This window comes from Ailuropoda melanoleuca, chromosome 2 (assembly GCF_002007445.2).
Source record: "Ailuropoda melanoleuca isolate Jingjing chromosome 2, ASM200744v2, whole genome shotgun sequence".
Taxonomy (NCBI): domain Eukaryota; kingdom Metazoa; phylum Chordata; class Mammalia; order Carnivora; family Ursidae; genus Ailuropoda; species Ailuropoda melanoleuca.
Genome location: NC_048219.1, coordinates 92576346 through 92596832, shown reverse-complemented (window position 1 = coordinate 92596832; position 20487 = coordinate 92576346). Strand labels below are relative to the sequence as shown.

The 20487-nt window shown below is 55.2% G+C and overlaps 1 protein-coding gene across 4 annotated transcripts in view; it reads left to right on the top strand.

Moving 5' to 3' along the window:
- The window catches only part of MYO7B (myosin VIIB), a 92102-nt gene that overhangs the window by 67095 nt on the left and 4520 nt on the right, over window positions 1-20487 (top strand). For 3 of the 4 annotated variants that reach the window (XM_034654336.1, XM_034654337.1, XM_034654338.1), the window contains 16 exons: window positions 1473-1550; window positions 1705-1832; window positions 6062-6188; window positions 7455-7574; window positions 8629-8802; window positions 9546-9773; window positions 11002-11169; window positions 13943-14060; window positions 14149-14275; window positions 15313-15479; window positions 16428-16609; window positions 17437-17567; window positions 17839-17996; window positions 18190-18343; window positions 18833-18988; window positions 19885-19990. In XM_034654336.1, coding sequence (XP_034510227.1) covers window positions 1473-1550; window positions 1705-1832; window positions 6062-6188; window positions 7455-7574; window positions 8629-8802; window positions 9546-9773; window positions 11002-11169; window positions 13943-14060; window positions 14149-14275; window positions 15313-15479; window positions 16428-16609; window positions 17437-17567; window positions 17839-17996; window positions 18190-18343; window positions 18833-18988; window positions 19885-19990 — 2322 coding nt within the window. Of the gene's footprint in view, window positions 1-1472; window positions 1551-1704; window positions 1833-6061; window positions 6189-7454; window positions 7575-8628; window positions 8803-9545; window positions 9774-11001; window positions 11170-13942; window positions 14061-14148; window positions 14276-15312; window positions 15480-16427; window positions 16610-17436; window positions 17568-17838; window positions 17997-18189; window positions 18492-18832; window positions 18989-19884; window positions 19991-20487 lie in introns of those variants that run through there. The other variant, XM_034654339.1, reaches the window with a different exon arrangement.

The window sequence follows — 20487 nt, the reverse complement described above, 5'->3', positions numbered from 1 at the left end:
TCCAGGGTCTGGGACTCTGCTCAGACACCTGCAGGGTCCTGTGTTCAGACTAAGTGCATAGAAATCCAAGGGAGTCTACAGCTTGAGATCACATGGCCAGACCTGGTCCAGGAGTTACGTGGGAAGTTGCCCAAGTTAAGCCCGGACCCCGGATCTCTAGAAACATTGACTTTGCGTATTAGTTATCTATTGCTGGGTAACAAATCCCCCCCCAATTTAACAGCTGGAAGCAGTACACATGAATTATTTCACACAGTTTCTGAGGGTCAAGAGTGGCTTAGCTGGTTTGTCTTGGCTCAGAGTCTGTCATAAGATTGCAGTCAGGCCACGGACAGGGCTGCTGTCATCTCCAGGCTGGACCAGAGGTCCAGTATTCACTTCCAAGATGGCTCCCTAACACAGCTGCTGCCAGGAGGCCTCAGGTCCTTGTCACACAGGCCTCTCCATGGGGCTGCCCCAGTGTTCTCACCATAGGACCTCCCCAGACTAAGTGAACTAAGAGAGGAAGCTGCAATTCCTAGTCTCCTAAGTCACATGCTGTGTGGGTAGGGATGCTAGGGCGTGTGAATCACTACATGCTGTGTGGGTAGGAATGCTAGGGCGTGTGAATCACGGGGGTCACTCAGGACCCTGGGGGGTGGTCCAGCCACTCTACCTCTGGAGTGTGAGCACAGGGAGAAGCAGGACTGGCCTCTCAGAAGTCACATCTCAAGTTTTTCTTCCTACGCACATTTATTAAGCACCTGCTGTGTGCCTCCCACAGGAGCAGTGAGCCGAGCCAGACTTGTCCACCCTTGCCTGCCAGCTTGTGTGTTTTGCATCGCATCCCTGTGTGGCAAACTAGTGTTCTACTCCAACCCAACCCCCCTGATCCCAACCCAAGCCCAGTCCCACACTGAGCTCTAATTTTGGCAGCAATTTCTCATGATGCCCTCAGGACAAGGTGGGACTCCTGCCTCAGGAGACCAACAGATCCTAGTAGTGGGGGACAACCCCCCCCCCAGCCCAGGCCTCGAAGCTTAGATTCTTCTAATCCTCTGGCAGAGCTCCAGGCTCCCACCTTACAGGGGACAGAGAGTATTCCAAATTATCCATGAAATTTTCACTGAGAATGACCATGGCCCAGGGCTGTCACACCCGGCCCTACCTTGGAGGGCTTTACTGGCAAAGGTACAGGCTTTGGAATCAGGATGGTCCTGAGCCCTCCCTGGGGGCCAGTTAGGTGAGTACGTTTGTGTAGTCTCTCAACTCCCCTTGCGTCTGTTTCCTGACCCGGAAGTGAAGAGCAGGGTGTGTATCTACAAGTGTTGCACAGCTCAGCCAAGATGCAGGGCTGCACGCAGCTGTGCAAATTGGGCCAGGAAACGGTGGGAGAGGTGGACACTAGCTCTGTCTAGGTGGCTGTGGGGTGAGCGGCATCAGCAACATGCTGGCCTGGCACACCTTCCCTCAGGAACTGTCTCCTTCCACAGGGGCCCAGCCGCAGGGACAGAGGGAGCAAGGACGTCTCCTCCATGAAGCTAAAGCGGTCCCCCAGGATCACAGGCCAGGTGAGCCCAGGGTAAGGAAGCCTTAGTCAGCTTCCAGCCCTGCTGTTGGCCTGCCACAGGGTCCCAAGCTTTTGCTTCCCTCCTTGTGCCTGGTTTCCTCCTTTGCAAATGGGGAGAATTACAGCTGTCCTGACTACCTCCTTTGGGTTTCAAGGTAACCAGCCAGCTAAATATTGGAGAGGAATCATTTGAGCCTGATGGCCCCATCTCAGACCGACCCATGTCCAACCTGGAGAAGGTGCAATTCATTGTGGGCTATGCTATCCTGCGGCGTAACCTCAGGTCAGTCCCCATTCCCACCTCACCCCCAGCTAGAACATCAGACCCCCTCACTGGCTCTGAGTCCATGGCCACGGCCTTCTCTTCTGCCTGCCCCACTAAGACACCCTGTCCTCTCCCTGCTCCCTGTCCTGGGGCCTGCAGCCTAGGTCTGAGTGCAATAGATATTATAACCATGAAGAGTTCTCCACTTGCTCTGTGTTAAAACCCATGGGTAAAAGTAAGTTTTAGGAGAAAAGATTTATTATGGGGTAGTGATTCATTTTATAATAGACTTTTATGCAGGGGCTTGTAAATGAGTAAATTCCCCACATATATATTATATATATATAATATATATATTGCTCTACAGGAATTGTCTTTTCATATAAATTTTAAGAAATGTGTATACTGCTTTCAGAGACAGACTACTATATTTTAAGGGTTTGTATATTTTGGGTTATTTTTTTTACCAAATTTGGGAAATTTTGGCCGCTAGTTTTTCAGATACTTTTTTCTATGTTATTCTCTCTCTCTCTCTTTTCTTTTGAATTCTAATTAAACATATGTAAGACTCTTTGATATCATCCTTTAGGTCCTTAAGGGTCTGTTCCTCTTTCTTTGCTTTCCTCTCTGTTCTTTAGATTGGATAATTTCTATTGATCTATCTTTAGATTAACTGATACTTCTCTTATTTACCCTAGTCTGCTGTTATACCCAGGTAAAAAATTTTTTTTATTTCAGATGTTATATTTTTTAGTTCTAGAGTTTGTACGTGGTTCTTTTTATAGTTTTTCTCTGCCAAGATTTCCTATTCATTCTTTTATTCACTATGAGCATAATGTCCTTTGTGTCCTTGAGCAGTGACAGTAGTTTTAAAACCTCTTCTGCTAAATCCAATATCTGGGTCATCTTGGGGTAAGTTCCCATAGACTGCCTTTCCTCTTGAGAATGGTCATGTTTTTCTGTTTCCTTGCACATCTAATACTGGACTGTTATTCCCTCATAATTATATTACTTTGGGGTTGTATCCTAGACACTGGGGATGATGTGTTTAGAGACTCTGGCATCTGTTATATTCTTCCAGAGAGTGTTAACTTTTGCTTTGGCAGGCAATTAACTCGGCTGGATTCAAACTTTGCCTGTAGTGAGCAGCAGATGGAATCCATGGTCAGTTATTTTAGCTTTTGCTGGGATTCCTGGAGTCTGCCCCACACATGTGTAGATCAGGGGCCAGCCAGAGATTTAGGAAGATTTTATATGCAAAATTGAGAACTCTTCTTCTCTGGTTCTCTTCATTCCAGGATTTCCCTTCTCACTTTCAACTGTTGGGTTTGGGTACCCCAAACTCTCTGTCCTCTGGGTGTTCAAGACAATAAGGCTGTAAAGTTTCTACCCCAGTTTTAGCTGCCTGTGTGACACCAACCTGGCAACTCTTCTAACTTCGTTCTATTTTTAGTTCTCTCATGGTTAATCCTCACTGACAACCATACCCTCCAAGATGGCAGGCATGTATAAACTGTGTCCAAATGAGATGTATTATGGGTTCTTCAGATACCTCTAGAGGCACTTACACAGTGCTGTCCTCTAGCTGGGCCTGACACTCTCAGTGATCCATTGAGACCTGCTCTCAAATCTAGCCCCTAACATACCACAGCCTCTTAGTGCTGGGATCTTCTGGAATGATGGGCTGCCTGCTTGTGTGGGAGCCCATCACGATGCCTGAGTCCCAACTTCTTCTATGGCATCCTCTTAGTCATGCTGTCCATGCTTGCCACACCAAGCATAACTCCCAGCTCCTGTCTGTTCTCTCTCCCATCAGGGGTAGTTTAGAATTCTCCAGGAGGAAGCAGATGCTAGTCTCTTGTTTGTGGAGGCCCCTAACTTGTGTCTCTGGGGCATACATAAGTTAAGTACTTCTAAGAACTCTGTCGTGCCCCATTCCAGTACCCTGGGGTAGACCAATGGGCTTCTGGGGTTTAGCATGCCTCAGATAGGGAGTGAGATGGATCTCCTCCCTGGCAGACAGCCCCATCTCTATTAACAGTTTTCCTGGGGTCCCCCCAGCTCCCCATCACTTGGAGGGAGTAGAGATGGGCCAAAGATCTCTCTACTCCTATGAAGTCCCTTCCAGGAATTGCCTTTCAGATTTTTCATCTTCTCTTATGCAGGAGATGGCAGTAGCTAGACTGGTTCTGCCATCTTTGGTAAATTCTACAAGAATGTATCTCTTTAGAGTGTTGAGTATTATCATCTGTTTGTCCTTGGCTCTGGGGTCTTAGATTCCAAGACAAAGCAAATGCCCACTCCACATCCAGCCACACATTCAATAAAAGGGTTTTTTCCAAGTTTTTATTTAAATTCCACTTAGTTAATGTACAGTGTAATATTAATTTCAGGTGTAGAGTTTAGCAATTCATCACTTATATACAACACCCAGTGCTCGTCACAACAAAAACTACCCTCTTTAATACCTATCACCCATCTAGCCCATCACCTACCCACCTCCCTCTAACAACATTCCATTTGTTCTCTATAGTTAAGAGTCTGTTTTCTGGTTTGCCTCTCCTTTTCTTCCCCCTATGTTCATCTGTTTTGTTTCTTAAATTCCACATGAGTAAAATCATATGGTATTTGTCTTTGACTAACTTATTTTGCTTAGCATAGTACTCTCTAGTTCCATTCATGTTGTTGCAAATGGTGATAAGCATTTATTAAGTACCTGCTAGGGCCAGGCCTGAGGGTTGGGGATGCAGGGATGAGGACAACATGCCTGTGTCCTCTGGGAGCTCACTCTTTAGTGGCGAGCGTGGGAGAAGCCAGAGACCGACAATAACTGCTTGTGCTAAGATGGGGGTCCAGTGAGAGCACCAAGGACTAGTCATAATCCCTCCTAGACCAGGTGGGGCGGGAAGGAGGAAGCATGTTCACCAGACAGAGGGAGAAGATGAACAGGGTCACAGAATCCTGAAACAGCCTGAGGGTCTGGAATTCCAAGTGATTTGTCACTGCTGGGGCATGAAGTTTGAATTCAATTCTAGGAGTAGTAAGGAAAAGTTTTAAGAAAGAGAAGACCATGATTATATTTGAATTCCAGAAAGGTCTCCCTGGCAATGACATGGAGGGATAGAGCCTGGGGGTGGGAGGACAGGAGAGCACTGCTGCAGAGGTTCCAAGAGAGCTGGTGAGGGATGGCCCAGGGTGCAGGAGCAGAGGAGGGGGACAGAGAAAATATCCAGGGGACAGATGGTGGGTGGCTGGCTGATGGGAGGAGTCACGAGGGCTTCCAGACTTCCAATTTGAGTGAAATGGTTGATGGTGGTATCTGTAGAGACTGCAGAAAGAGGAGGTGGCTAGAGCTGACTATACTGGCCTATGAGAGCTGATGGTAAACATCTCTTCCCAACTCTGTGTTCAGTGACATCATTTTTGTAGTTTGAAATTGTCATTGGTGGGAATATTTACACCATAGAAAATTGGCAAATGCAACAAACAGAGCTTTTTCCCTAGGAGAGTTGGTTGTTAAACATTTACCATCATCACACCGCTGAGTAATTAGGAGAAAGATGCTGACCTCTGGATACTTTGAGGTTGGAGAGGCTAAGGGAACCCTTGTATAAGATGATAGAGGGTTGGGTCAGCAGGAAGGGACCCAGGAGAGCCCCCTCCACCAGAGAAGGCAGAGAAGAGAGGCTCATGAGGCTGTGCGAATGGGAACTGGTCAGGAGGGGAGGAGTCGAGGGATTCTCCATGGGATCTCCACTCCTTTCTGTAGTTGGGGGGATGGCTGTGTTGGTGGGGGAAGGACTGGGCCTCAAGGTGAGAGAGAAGGTTGGAGATGATGGTGAAGTTGGGGAAAGGAGCAGATTAGGTTGGGTGGGGCCGCTGGGGGCAGGGCTTGCCTGGAGAACCCTGGGCAATCCCTGCAGCCGCGCCCCCCAGCTGGAGGGTCCGGGTGTTGTGAGCAGAGTGGGTGAGGGAGGAGGTAGAAAATGAGGTCCAATGAGAGTGGGTGCATAGAGCCCTGGAAAAACATTGGAGGTGGCACAGTCCTGGGAGATGACAGGGTCCACGGTGGGCCAGGGATGTGGCAGGGGAGCCCAGCAAAGGCAGCTGGAGGTCAGGAGACTGGAGGTGGCCATGTGTACATGACCCCACCCAGGGGCACAGAAGGAGCTGTGTGCCCAGGCACCTGTGTCTCCTCACAGGGAGCCAGTCCCCAGGCTGGCCTCCCAGCGGTGTGTGTCTTTCAGGGACGAGATTTACTGCCAGATCTGCAAGCAGCTGTCGGAGAACTTCAAAACCAGCAGCTTGGCCCGGGGCTGGATCCTGCTCAGCCTTTGCCTGGGCTGCTTTCCACCCTCCGAGAGGTTCATGAAGGTGGGGAGGACCCAGGGCAGGGGCTGACGGGGGGGTGGGTTACAGCAAGCATGGCTTGGCTCTGGGCTCTGGAGCAGGTCCAGAAATCCCACCCCTGCTCCTGCAGGCCAGGGTGGGCAGTATGCCTTCTGGGCCTCAGTTTCCCTGTCTTTAAAAGAAGACTCTGGATCTGGCTCCTTCCGGCCCCTATTCAGGTCTGGGCTCGGGCACCAAGATGGCTATTCTGAGGAGACAGTGAGGTGGTCAGTGAAATGTGCGATGAAAAGATGAAGGTGTCCCAGGAGTGGGCACCGACTGGAGACTGGCTGTCACGTCTCCCTCTAGTCCTCAGAACTAAAACAGGAGGTGGGGTGTTGACAGGTGCTCCCGAGTGCTAGAAACCCCAGGCCTCACTGCTTTAATAGAGCTTTGGTTCTGACTGTAAGAATAATATGTAGGAAATGCAGCCAGTCTAAAAAGAGGACAAAAGTCATCGCCACACCCAGAGGGACCTTCTGCTGTTCCTGGCCTTTTGTGGTGTTACAGGGTCATACTTGTGATCAGACAAGAAACCGTCTCACTTCCTCTCGTGTCCCTTCAGGGACAGCAGGAGGCGTGGTCACAGGCCGTCTGCCCTGGGCACGGAGTCCACTCCTGCCACCAGCAAACTCTTCCAGGCAGCATCTCCTCACAAAATCTGTGAGACAAAAAGATTTTCAGCAGATTTTGTCAAACATGTTTTAAACATTGACTCTCCTGCATTTTTCACTTACCTCCGTGTCTTCTCGTGGTGTAAACTTTTCCCAAATGCCATCTGTGTATAATTATCCCAGGGAGCGTTTAACTTGCTGATGGACATTTAGGGCCCATCTCCCTGTTGCTCGCCACCATACACACCATATATAGAGACAGGTCTGAATTACTGGGTCAAAAAGTATGCACATTTTCCAACCATGCATTATTTAAAACAGAGTGACAAATCGGTCCTCAGAAATGCTGTGTCGATTTATATTCCTTCTCATGATGTGTGAGAGTGCCCATCTCAACGGACTTTTGCCAGCACTGAGTATTTTATCTTTATTTTTTCCAGATTTAAATTTAAGGCGTACAGTGTAGTGGTTTTATATAGGTTTATATTGCAAAGTTATTACCACAGTAAGGCCAGTTAACACAGTCATCACCTCACTATTATCATGAGGTTTATGATTTTTAGAATCTGTCTGGGTGGAAGTGGAAGGTGGCCTCCATTCTAAGTGTCTTCCTCCCTTTCCCTCCCTCACCCACCAGTATCTGCTGAACTTCATTGGTCAAGGGCCAGCTGGCTATGGGCCCTTCTGCGCAGAGCGCCTGAAACGCACCTATGCCAACGGGGTGCGCACAGAACCCCCCACCTGGCTGGAGCTACAGGTAGGGGCCAGCGGGGCGGGGGAGACCACCAGTGTGGGATGCTGCCAGCCCCCATGGCTCCTCTAGCACCTGCCAGCAGGAAGTGTGTCCTCTGGGCCCCTCCATCTCTCTTGGTGCCTTCTGTGCCTGTGGTCCCTATGGGTCACGCTGGGGCTCAGCCTCCCTAAGCATGGCCCAGGCTTCAAAAGTGCCCTCCCCACATCTATCGGAGCCTACTAGCTAAAGGGAAAGACAAATCTTAGCCTTATGGTGTGAACGACTGCTAATTGGGTAAAGTGTTAACCCTCCCAAGGACATTTGCATTTTATTAAGAAGGCAGTGACCATTCTGAGTTGGACATCCTTCATGGCATTGCTGTTTGCCTCATCTGTGTGTTCTTGCAGTGTTCTCGGGCAGGGTCATTCAGACACAGGCAGGGTTGAGGGGGTCCGCGGCTCCTGGAAGGCACTCACTCCCTGTGTCCCGTGGTGCCCTCTACGGGGGGTCACCTTCTGCTGCACCCCTTCCCGTTCTCACCCTGCCACCCAAGTCCAGGCCCCCTTTGTTCCCCCTTTTCTACCTGCTCTGCACCTGGGCCCTGGAGTTGCATGTGAACCTGCAGCCAGTGTGTGGGTGTGCTCACACCCTGCTATGCGCAGAGAGGAACAGTAGCTTCGAGGGACCTAGCATGTCTCTGAGTCCAGGACTTGGAGATTTCCAAGAGCTCTCTGACCTTCTGTGATCCTGAGACACTTAGCCTCACCAAAGCTCGGGGTTCTCATGTTAAAATGGGGCCTTCCGCCTGCAGGCTGCACTCCACAGACCACCGAGGCAGACTCAGAGAAGGACACAAATACTGAGCACACTGCGGACGGTATTGCCCTCCCCCGCTGCTGGCTCCTCAGCTCAGCAGCCAGCAGCTGTTGGACGGACTGCTGTTAACTCTGTGCTGAGCCGGGTGGGGCTTCAGCAGGCCTGGTGCTCAGGGAACCATGGGGATAGGAACCAGTTGGGGAGAGGAGAGATGGTGGGTTGGCTTCCAGGACAGAGGACCTGAGTCTTCCTCTGTCCCCAGGCAGTCAAGTCCAAGAAGCACATCCCGATCCACGTCGCCTTGGAGACTGGAGAGAGCCTGACGGTCATGGTCGACTCTGCCTCGACATCTCGGGAAGTCTGCCAGCACATCGCCCACAAGCAGGGTCTCAGCGACCACCTGGGCTTTTCTCTCCAGGTGGCCGTGTATGACAAGGTACCACTGGGTGCCCCATCCATCTTCTACTTCCCTCATACACCCAGGCCAACTCAAGCCCTCCTACCATGTCAACCTGGCCACTGTGCCCGTGTCAGACACCACACACACACACACACAGGTAATCTGTCCTGCCTGAACACCCACATACCCAGCCCAGTGACTATACCTTAGCCCTAGTGTCACACACATCTTGTAGGTCCCCTGCCACACCTGAGCAGCCCACATGTAGACCAGGCACTCACACATCTTGCTGGAAGCCCCCTTGTGCCAGGGAGCCGTAGACGCCTGTGCCCCAGATCGGAGGGTCACACCAGCAGAGCCCCACCTGAACCTCACATCATCTCCACTTGTGCCAGGGAGCTGTAGACGCCTGTGCCCCAGATCGGAGGGTCACACCAGCAGAGCCCTACCTGAACCTCACATCATCTCCCAGCCAGACGCTCTTACCCCCACGCCCACAGCCGCCGGCTCAGCCAGGCCCATGCTGGCCAACCAATCCAAGAATTACAACCCCAGCATGCCAGCCTTGGCCATCAATCCCTGCCTCCTTTGGGAGGGGGCCTGTAGGGAGGCGTGTTTCAGCGTGACAGGCAGGCCATGCCCCCATGTGGGGAAAGCCCTCGGGTTCCCGGAGGACTGGCTGAGCACCCCCTTCCACTGTGCATCCCGAGGGTGGGTTTCCCTGCAGGGCCTGGCACACAGCAGTCACTAACCCCCGCTGCCCCTGATTCTGGCCTCAGTTCTGGTCCCTGGGCAGCGGGCGCGACCACGTGATGGATGCGGTCGCCCAGTGTGAGCAGCTGGCCCGGGAGAGGGGCGAGAACGAGCGCCAGGCGCCCTGGCGCATCTACTTCCGGAAGGAGTTCTTCACACCCTGGCATGACTCCCAGGAGGACTCCGTCAGTACTCAGCTCATTTACTGCCAAGTGATGCACGGGGTCCGGTCTGGCGAGTACACCTTTGAGAAGGTGAGGGGACCCCCCTGCCCCCAGAGCCGCAAGACGGACCCATCAGACAGCCTGGGGGAGCACCGTGTTCCAGTTCAGGCCTGGGGTGTGGCCATGAGGGAGTACCCCATAGAATGGGATGTGAGGAATGTGGAGAAGGGAGAGGCAGGAGGCAGAGGCCGGGAATGTGTTCTCGGAGTGCAGGTCCCCAGGCCCCTCTGCTGGGCATGCTGCTGTCCCCTCCCAGCCTGGTCCCCATTTCCTCCTCCCTTGGACCACAGGTTTGCTCAGGCTTCTGGGGTCCGACACACCAGGCACAGGCAGGGGAGGCCTCCCATCAGCCCCAGGCCACCTGGCTTCACCACGGCAGCTATTCGTGGGGCAGCGGGAAGGGCCTTAGAGCCCTAGTGCTCAAGTTCCAGTCCCACCTGTGCCTCTTCCTGGCAGTGGGACCTCAGAACATGATGTCACCTCTGAGGCTCAGGCCCTCTGGAAAGTGCAAAGAGGAGCCAGAGCTCAGTGTATGGTCGTGAGCATCCAGGTCCTGGTCCTCAGAGCAGCAGTACACCTGTGTTTGCAGACCTTCCCATGCCTGAGACAGGAGGACACTGCTCTCAGGCTCAGAGCTGGCTGCAGCAAGCCTGGAGGCCTGCCTGAAATGGGGCAGTGGGAAAGGAGAGGCAGGGGCCACAGAGACAGGCCCCAGAGAGGCAGGCAGCTAGGTGATTCTGCAGGCTTTGGTGTTCCAGAGAGAAGAGGGCTGCCGGTACCCATGGGGCTCCTGAAGCAGGGAGCCCTGCCCCATGCTGGGCCATGCTGGTGCCTTACGCAGGATCCTACCCAAATGAATCCTTGCAGAAGCCACACAGGGGTGTCACCCTTGACAAGTGAACACTGGGTAAGACAGGGGAAAGGACTTGCCCTTCTCAGACAGCAATGTTGGGGTTCCACCCAGGCCTCAGAGCTCCCTCCCCCACACTCACTGTCTGCCTGAGAGTTGGGAGAGTGGCATGGGGGATCAGCCCTTGTCCTCAAGCCGAGGACAGCAGCCTACTGGGGCCCGTTAGGCACGCTGTGGTTCCAGTGTGTTGGGGAAGGGGCAGGTCCGACCTAACAGAGGTGACAGGACAGGTGGCTGCTCATATTCCCGGTTCTTGCCTAAGGGCTGGTCTTCTCCACTGTGCTGGGACATCCTGGGGGAGGTGGGCTCCTCCCCCCTGACCCCCCTGTTTTTCCCCGGGTTGTGCAGGAGGAAGAGCTGGTACAGCTGCTGGCCCAGCGCTGCTATGTGCAGCACGGTGCCTCGGTGGGGAGCGAGGCCATCCGGGAGCTGCTGCACAGCTGCGTCCCCTCCAAGCTGTACAGGACGAAGCCGCCAGAGAAGTGGGCTAGCCTCGTCACTGCCGCCCTTGCCAAGGTCAGCCTCCACAGAGCCTGGGCACTTGGGCTCTGTGGCCTCCTTTGGGGCAGGGGCCCTAGGTGTGTAGACAGGTGGAGGGCTCCCACTGGGGAACGGGAGACTTTGGCTTGCCAGTTAGACTAGCTCTACCTCTTGAGATTTAAACAATCTCGGTCAGTCCAGCTCCCTGTCGCAGGCCCACTCTGCTGTCCCTCCTCCTTCCAGTCAGCATCTCGGGCGATTTGGGGCAGCTCATCCCCATGCTCATCTCTACTGCAGCGTCTGGCTAGGCCTCAGCCGCCAGCTGCACACCACACCTGTGCCCTCGGTACAGGCTCTGGGCAGCAGGGGGGCTGCCCGTCTTCTCCCCCTACTTGGTCAGCCCGCACCATGTGAACATAGCTCCTCCCGGAGGGCTCCGTGCCCCCACCTCCCCACCAACACACACCTGCGTCCTCAGGGTCACCCACACCAGAGAGGGTTTCCGCTGCTCCCTAAACGTCACCCCACAAGGGGATGGCCAAGACGCCTCATCTGATTCACAGTCCCCCTGTCTCCCTTCCCCCGCCACAGGGGCAACCCTCCCCAAACCTGCCACCCCTAAGAGCCTCCTTCCTCCCGGGGTGCTGAGCTCAGCAGCGTGGCCTAAGGTTCTGGGCCCGGCTCACTGTTCACTGCCGCTCCTCCTGCAGGAGAGCTGTGCATGGCGGGTTTCCCTTTGGTTAATACCTGTGCCCACCTCAACTATCCCCATGGTGCTATGGACCACAAAAGGGCAGGACAGGGAGTGGAGAAGAAGAAAATAGCATTGTGCCTACTTGTTAGGGGCTTCCAACCCAGTGGCAGGGAGATGAACCCCAGGTGAGTGGTTCAGGCAGCAGGGGCCATGCAAATTCTGAGAAGGACAGTGAGGATGGCCAACCAACATAGTCTGCATTCTGCCTCACAAAAAGACTGTGCCCCAAGGGGGCCTGTGGACAAGGGTCCCGTGCACCTGTGGTTTGGAAAATACAGCTTTCCATGTCCTGCTTTTAGGGAGTCACAGTGCATAACCACTTATGAAAGGCTCTGACAAGTCCTGCAGTAAAGAAGCCTGCTTGTTAACCCAACCTTTCCCAGACATATTTGACCACCAGACCTTTGTTCTACGAGATGCCCATTAGCATCTCTTGGAAACAGTTCTTGGTGATAGGAATTTGGAAAAGCAAAGCCCACTTGGTCATTTTTGGTGTTTCCCAGGCCGAGTGGATGTGTTTACAGGAGAAAGACCATGGGCTTTTAGGGCTCATATGAGGGAGGGCCAGAGGGTTCATGTGAACCCAAATGAACATGAGTAAGAAGTGGCTTTGTAATTTGGGAAGGGAGAGTTGGGGTGAGGGTAAAAGAATTAGGAAATGTTACCCAACCGCTTTTTTCCAAAGTGAACATAGTTACACAGATTTTTTTCATTAGACCACTTAAAACCACTTACTTTGCCAAATACATCAGAAAATACAGACAAATACAAGGAGAGAAGCAAAATCACCAATAATATCGTATCAGTGAGCCCATGCATCTTAACATTGTGGTATAGATCCTTCCAAACCATATTCATGTGTACACAACAGAGATAGGAATACAATTAGAGAGAGAGGAATTATTCACCTTTTAAAAAATAAACATAGGAGCGTATCATACAGCAACTTTCAACCTGCTTCTTCACTTAACCATGTAGCATGGGGCCTGTTTCCATGTCACTACATACTAATCTTCATGTTCATTTTTTCCCTTTTTTTAATTTCTTTTTTCCCCTTTTTTCTTCTTATTTTCATGTTCATTTTTAATGGCTGCATAGTACTGTCGTAGTAGTGAATTATAATTTACCGATTCTTACTGATGAACAGTAAGGTCAGTCTCCATTTTTCACTATTAAAACAACAAGGTGAACCACTTTGTAGATACAACTTCTATATGCTTGCCAGTTTCTTGGCAGGATAGATTCCTAGGAAGGAGATTTCAGAGAGTAGGAACATTCCACAATTCCTGATCCATGTTGCCGGTTGCCAGGTCACCCTTCAGATATGAGGCATCCATTTACATTCCATAATCCAGGGTATGAATGTTACCCACCCACTTTTTAAACTGTCAACAAGAGAAATAACATTTTTTTCAACAAATAGGAAAAAGAAAGTTCCATCGGACACTATAGGCAGCTATGGATCCAGAGCAGTGGAGAAGGGGAGGGGCGAGGGGAGGTGGAGAGGAAGCCAAGAAAGAGGGAGGAGGGGAAGTCGACTGGGGGTGGGTTGAGATGAAGGTCCCTGAGAGTGGCTCCCAGATAGGCAGAAGAACTCCAGGGAAGACAGACCAAGGTACCAAGGACACAGAGGCACACACCAAGACAGGCCTCCTGCACAGAGCAGGATACAGTCCCACAAGGCACGCACGTGTTGGCGGGAGCAGGCCCAAGCACGCACGCATGGACAAGCCCACCTCACAGCTTTCCATAGCTTTCCATGAGGCAACGAGCTGCAGCCTGAGCTAGCCCTTTGGCACCCTGACGCTAAAGAGGGAGCAAGCCTTCCTCCCCTCTCAAAACCACACACGAATGGTCCTCCGCCAGGGCACATGACATGGGGCTGCACCAGTCAACCGAGCCTCCCTGCCAGCCCTCACCAGCACCGACCTCTCTGTGGGTAGAGGCTTCACAGAGTGATCCAGCAAATGAGCACCGTGGGCGTTGGGCCACTAGCTCACTGAGGGGAAAATGGGAGATGAGTGATGGAAGTGACCCATTGTGTCCCCCCTGCAGGCACAATACACCCAGAAGCAGGCAAAGCCACTGGCCGTGCAGGAGCAGGTGGTGGACGCCGCCCGCCTGCAGTGGCCGCTGCTCTTCTCCCGGCTCTTCGAGGTCACCACACTCTCTGGTAATGGGATCTGATGGAGGTGAGGGGTGCAGGCAGGGCCCCCCCTGGGGCCAACCTAAACTTCACACCCCTATCTCCCCCCGGCCAGGCCCCCGATTGCCCAAGACTCAGCTGATCTTGGCGGTTAACTGGAAGGGGATATACTTCCTGGACCAGAAGGAGAAGATGCTACTAGAACTGTCTTTCCCAGAGGTCATGAGTCTGATCACCAACAGGTGGGAGTCCCAAGGGAAGATGCCTCAAATCTCTCTTTGCTCACAACCTTAGTCCTTGGGGGCTCCGGGAAAAACAGGGATAGAGGGAGGCACGTTGTCCCTGACACCCGGCTGGAGTGTGGGGGTGAGGAGGGACATGTACAGTGTGTTGGCCACTGGACTTGGGACCCCACCCTCTCCTGCCACTAGTTTGGCACTACCCTGTTAAGTACTGTGTCTGCATGTGAGGCATTGTTCTCTCGGGCTTCTCTTTAAAACCCAAATCTACCTGGAAGGGGCCACAAAAGCTTGCAGCCTTTGGGTGTGCATTCACGTACAGGCTCCTTCCCTGCTTGCGGGCAAGAACTGGTCACGTGGAAGGTGCAGACCATCTGAGAGAGGAAGCAAGGCACAGAGGCTGGGTGTGTGGCAGAGCAGAATTACAGGCTGGGCCTCAGATCCCCCGCCTCCATGGCTCTGCATGCCTCTTGTCTTCTGAGAGTGCCTCCCAGCTCTTTGGGAAGGCCTGCCTGTACCCTTCCAGAGCCCCCCTTGGTTAAAGCATACCCCAGTGGGCCATGACCATAATAATCATTACCAGTATGCGGGACACACAATGGCCACCACTTCCTCGGGCTGACCATGCTGGGCCCTTGTCCCCATGGCATGCAGATGAATAAACTAAGACAGGAGGCAGCTCGCCCAAGCTCACCATGGCCGGTGCCTCATCTCAGCTCCAGCATTCTTTGCTGTGTCCCTGTGGTGGCCCTGCACACCAGCCACCTCATGACCCATCCAGAGCTAAGTCCACAGACTGGGGCTTGGCACCACCCACTGCCTTTGAAGCCCAAGGGACCCTGAGCTCTGGCTGTCATTTGCCCACCACGCACAGTAGTGCCTGGGATGTGCGTTGACCTAAGCTCACACTTTGGCCCTACCAGTGCCTCTGGTCAGGTCTTATGTAACTCAGGAGGGTCACCCAATCTGAGGCTGTCAAGGGGCTGAAACAGGGAGGGCAGGAGAGGCCGTTGGTCATGTGGCATCCTTTGTCCCCACAGGGAGGCCCAGGGTGGGCAGAGGCTGGTAGTCTCCACATTGCATGAAGAGGAGTACGAGTTCATGTCCCCCAGCAGTGTGGCCATCGCCGAGCTGGTAGCCATGTTTCTGGAGGGCTTGAAGGAGAGGTCCGTGTTCGCCATGGCCCTGCAGGACAGGAAGGCCACAGGTGCCCAGCCAGGCGGGGAGGGGCGGATCGTGTGGTCAGTGGGTGGGTGGCTGGCTCATCCTTATGTCTCAGTGGCCACGTGGCAGGGCTCCAGGAGGGACCCAAGCAGAGAGAGGGAAAGAGGGGGCACAGTGGGGGGCACAGTGGGGGGCAGCATTAGGCAAAGCCTTCCTTTCTACAAAATGAGGGGCTTAAAGGAGGCGGTCTCAAAGCTCGCAAGGCGAAGGTAGTTGAGGAAGCTCAGGGAAAGGCCCACTCCGTCCCGCGGCAGAGAGCAGCCAGGCCACTGGCCTGAACTTGGAATACCATCCCCACGGCCACCCTGTTTCCCATTTACAGACAAGGAACTGGAAGCTTGGAGAAGGGAAGCAGCTTGTCCAGGGTCACACAGCTCAGGGTGGGGGCCTGAGCCCTAGAGGTCTAGTTGTTGGCCACGCATTCTCTGCAGGCCAGCACTCCAGCAAGAGCTGAGCGCTCCTGGAAATTAGGCGGTGCAGTTAATGTGGGGCCCTCAAGAGGGTGTGGGGAGGCTCACTGGGAGAGAGGAAGGGGCTGTGCAAACGGTCTTACAGGTCTTAAAGCAGGAGGAAATGTCTGCCTGGAAACCTCATCCCTGTTGCCCATTCCATCCCCAAACTGCCCAAGAGGGAGGGATTATTACCTCCTCACAGAGGAGGAAACAGGCGCAGGAGGCGTACAGCACTGAGAGCAGGTCCCCTGAGGCTGGGGCCGCAGCCAGAGCTCCCCAGCTCCTGCCTGCCAGGACTGTGTGCCTGGGAATCTGGCCACCACTCAGCCTCATGGTGGCCTTGGGCCCACAACTCTGTGTCTCGCTTTCCTCACTTGCCAAAGGAGACAACGTATGAAATGCCAGCACAGTCTGTGGCCTCTGCATAGCCCTTGGTAAGTGGTGGCTTTTCTGCCCCTGTGTGTGACCTGGAATTGCAGATGACACCACCCTCCTGCCCTTCAAGAAGGGGGACCTGCTGATCCTGACAAAGAAGCAGGGGCTGTTGGCCTCTGAGCACTGGACCCTGGGCCAGAACGACAGGACGGGCAAGACGGGGCTGGTGCCCACGGCCTGCCTCTATGCCATCCCAACGGTCACCAAGCCCTCGGCACAGTTGCTGGTAACTCAGAAGCTCATCTGTCCTCAGCCCGGGCACCCGTGGGCACAGGAGGGGGTGGCCTGCTTGCTAGCTTGGCGGCCTGTACCTCACCTTGCAGACAGCCGGGAGGTCTGCTCTGCCGGCCCCGTCGCCCCTCCGGGGCGACCACGAAGCTGGCACAGTGTCTGTGCGTGGCCTTGCCCAGCACTTGCCGCTTCATAGATGCTCCCACTCCAGCGTGTCCTGGGAACAAACCCATCCTTTCCCACTGTCAGCCTCATTTAAATCTGACCCCGAGGGGCCTACGTCTCCCTAGCTCCAAGTACGACGCCCCCCAACCCCCAAAACCAGCCTCCAGAGAGGCAGGACAGACAGGCATTCCAGTGCACGTACTGAGCACCAACTGTGTGCCCCGTGCAGTACAGCACTGAGCCCAATAGCCACTCTCCCCTCGACGAGCACGGGGCAAACTGTCAACTGATGGCTAGTGTGCAGAGTGCCCAGGAAGAAGCACTCGTCCTTCTAGGCTCCAGTGATAGGGTAGGGGCTCACGGAAGGCATCCCTGAGGAAGTGACACTGTGCTAGGGCCTGAGGGAGGTAGGGAATCAGGCAAACAGGGTCCGGTGAGAGGTGCCCCGAGAGGTGCCCTGGGGAAGGGGAGCCTGGTGGGTCTGAGAAGCCCTCCTAAGGGAAAGGAACAGGCTCAGAGACGTTGAGTCACTGGTCGCGGGTCACACAGAAGGGGAGGGCCTGTGCAGCCCTGTGGTCAGCCCCTCCCGTGGCACTGGAAGGAGCCCATGGGAAGAGCCTCGTGGGCAGTGGAACTCACAGGCCTGTGTCTCCACAGAGCTTGCTGGCCATGTCACCAGAGAAGCGGAAGCTGGCAGCCCAGGAGGGACGGCCCACAGAGCCACTGCCTGGGGAGCAGCCCAAGGACAAACCACACACCCTGGAGGAATTCTCCTACGAGTTTTTTAGGTGCCCACTCAGGCTCCCACCAGGCCCTGCCAGCCCCTCTGTGCTCCCTGAGGGTTCCAGGGAGGCCATGGAGGCAGGTGCTGTGTCCACCTGGCCTCCCTGGGGAAAGGGGACGCTCTGACCCTCCCACAGCCACCCTGGGAGGGCAGGGGGAGTGAGCCTGGGTCTCTCCCTCGACAGTGCACATGCGGTAGGTGGGCGGGGAGAGGAAGGAGAAGCACGGCAGAGGAGGCTCGAGAAGGGCCCTTACCCCAGCCTCCATCCCTGACAGGGCCCCAGAGAAGGAGACGGTCAGCAGGGCCATGTTCCCCCTGGCCCGGACCCGGGGCCACCTGTGGGCCCACTCACCTGAGCCACTGCGGCAGCCTCTGCTCAAGTGTGTCCACGCCAGTGCCGAGCTCCGGGACCTTGCCTGTCAGATCTTCATCGATATCCTTCCCCAGCCGGCCTGCCCCCTCCCTGCGCTAGCCCCACAGCTGCTCTGTGAAGGGCACGGGCCCCATGGGGCACAGGGCAGGGGCAATATGCCCCTCGTGGGGCCGGTCCAGGGCCAGTGTGTGGCCAGGGTCAGGGTCAGAGATAACAGGCAGCCACGCCGGCATGTTCTCCTTGACAGCCACACCCATCCTCAGGTACATGGGTGACTACCCTTCGAGACAGGCCTGGACCTCCGTGGAGCTCACCGACCAGATCTTCTCGTTGGCCCTCCAGGACTCAGCCCTGCAGGATGAGGTCTACTGCCAGATCCTGAAGCAGCTGACACACAACACCAAGAGGTCTGCTGGGGCCGGAATGGGGCCAGAGGGCACCGAGCTCCGTGCCCAGGTCCCCTCAGTCTTCACCCTAGCCTCCAGAGGCTGCGCCCAGTGTTCAGCTCATGGGGGCTACCCAGCCTGTCCAGGGGCTGACAGTAGCGGTGGGAAGGTAGGGACCCTCATCCCCGTCCTGCCGACTTCTTGGGGGTGGTCAGAGCAGGGAGGTAATGGACCTGCCTTGGCCACTACCTTCTCCCACCCTTTCTCCTCTGTGCCCCGGGCATGCCATGGGCTCGCTAAACCTCAGTGCCCTCCTCCATCAAATGGGCACAATGGTCCCCCCTCCCCATTTTATGCATGTGAAAGCTTTCGGAGGCATCAGGTCACCAGGCAGCAGGCTTCCTTGTCCGTGGCCTCAGGAAGGCTTCACACCCCTTCACCCCGAGGTGCGTGGCTGGCCTGGGCCTTTAGAGGGGCCCTTTCTGGGCTGACAGGGCCTGCCACCTCCAGGTATAGCGAGGAGAGGGGCTGGCAGCTGCTGTGGCTCTGCACCGGCCTCTTCCCGCCTGGCAAGGCACTGCTGCCCCACGCGCAGAAGTTCGTGGACACACGGAGGAAGCAGCTCTTGGCCCCCGACTGCAGCCGCCGCATCCAGAGCATCCTGAGGTGAGCCTGCCAGCCCCTACTCCCTCAGCAGCATCCGCCTGGGGATGCTGACGGGCCCACCTGGCCCTTCCAGAGCTTGTGGTCCAGTGTGGACACTTGTCAGTGGAGCCAGATTCTGTGTCCTCTCCGGGAGCTAGTGTCCATGTAAAGAGGAGGACCAGGCCCCAGCAAGCTGGGCAGAAGCTGGAGAGTGAGGCTCTGAAGGTCTCAGAGAGGACTGGATGGTCAGTGGGGGCTGCTGGCAGGCTCAGTCTCAGCCATGAGCTCTCCCTACCTCAACGGCTTCCTGTCCGGGGCACAGAGAGAACTGCCTGGAGGCCAGAGTATGACCTTGATGCCCAAAGCCACCCATCTCCCCACCCTGCCCAGGCAGAGTGGCCAGGATCAGACGCCAGTCCCTGACAATCCATGTGGCCAGCCCTTACACTGTGGGACAGTTCTCCCTTGGCTCTGCCTTGACTCATCCACACCACCTGCCCTGGGTGGCTTGGGAGAGGGTGGGTTGGCCATGCTTATGGAGGGGGAGGTGGGTGCCCTTAGAGAGGCCCTGTGGGGGCCCTGACTCCAGCCTGATGCCCCTGCTGTGTGAGAATGAGAACCCAACTCTCCCTGGCAACCGGCGCTCGGCCCAGGTCCCCTTCCCGTGTGTGTCCCAGGCCTTTTCAGCCTCCTCAGAACTGCGGGACACCTGGGAAATGAGTCCAGGCTGGCCTCTGGGCCTGGTGCTGAGCACCCCAGGCTGGGGCAGCCCGTGAGTACTATGTCCTCCACTGGGGTTGCAGAGTTATTTATTGTTTGTGTCTGGCACAAAGTTTAGCTTGGAGGTGGTAGCTGGGGCCTGGGCTGGGCTGGGCTGGGGGTAGCAGGGTGGCGTGCTCAGCCCTGTCCTGCTCTAGGACAGGGCCCCGGAAGCAGCCCCCACACCCGATGGAGGTGGAGGCCGTGGAGCAGAACATCTCCCGCATCTGCCACAAGATCTACCTCCCCAACGACACTAGCGAGGTGAGCCTGTGCCCCACCCCACCGGAGGGCCTGGCTTCCCGGGCTCCTGGCCTGCAGCGCCCAGCAAAGCCCCTCCGCATGGTGGTTACCCACGGAGAGCCAAAAGAAGCAGACTGACACTGTTTTTCAGGGTTAGAGTGGGTCTCTCACCTTCACCATCTCCTACCTGCCCATCACACATTAAGTACCCTGTGCTCTCAGGTGCTCAAGACCAGCACAGTGAGGGGCCACCCCACAGGGGGTGCTGCTAGTGTGGCAGGAAGTCCCAAAGGTATATGGGGCACTGTAGGCCAGTGCAGGGAGGGGTTGCCCCAGGGGGTGAAGGGGTGCTGCCAGTATAGCAGGAAGTCAGGAAGGTCCCGAAGGTACAGAGGGGAACTCCTGGCCAAGGCACAGGAGAGAGGAGGCCACAAGGGTGGGGCAGTGAAGCTGAGTGCCAGGGCATGGGGCCCTAACGGGCTTCTGACGCTGCCCTGGGGCATGGGGGAAGAGGTGCT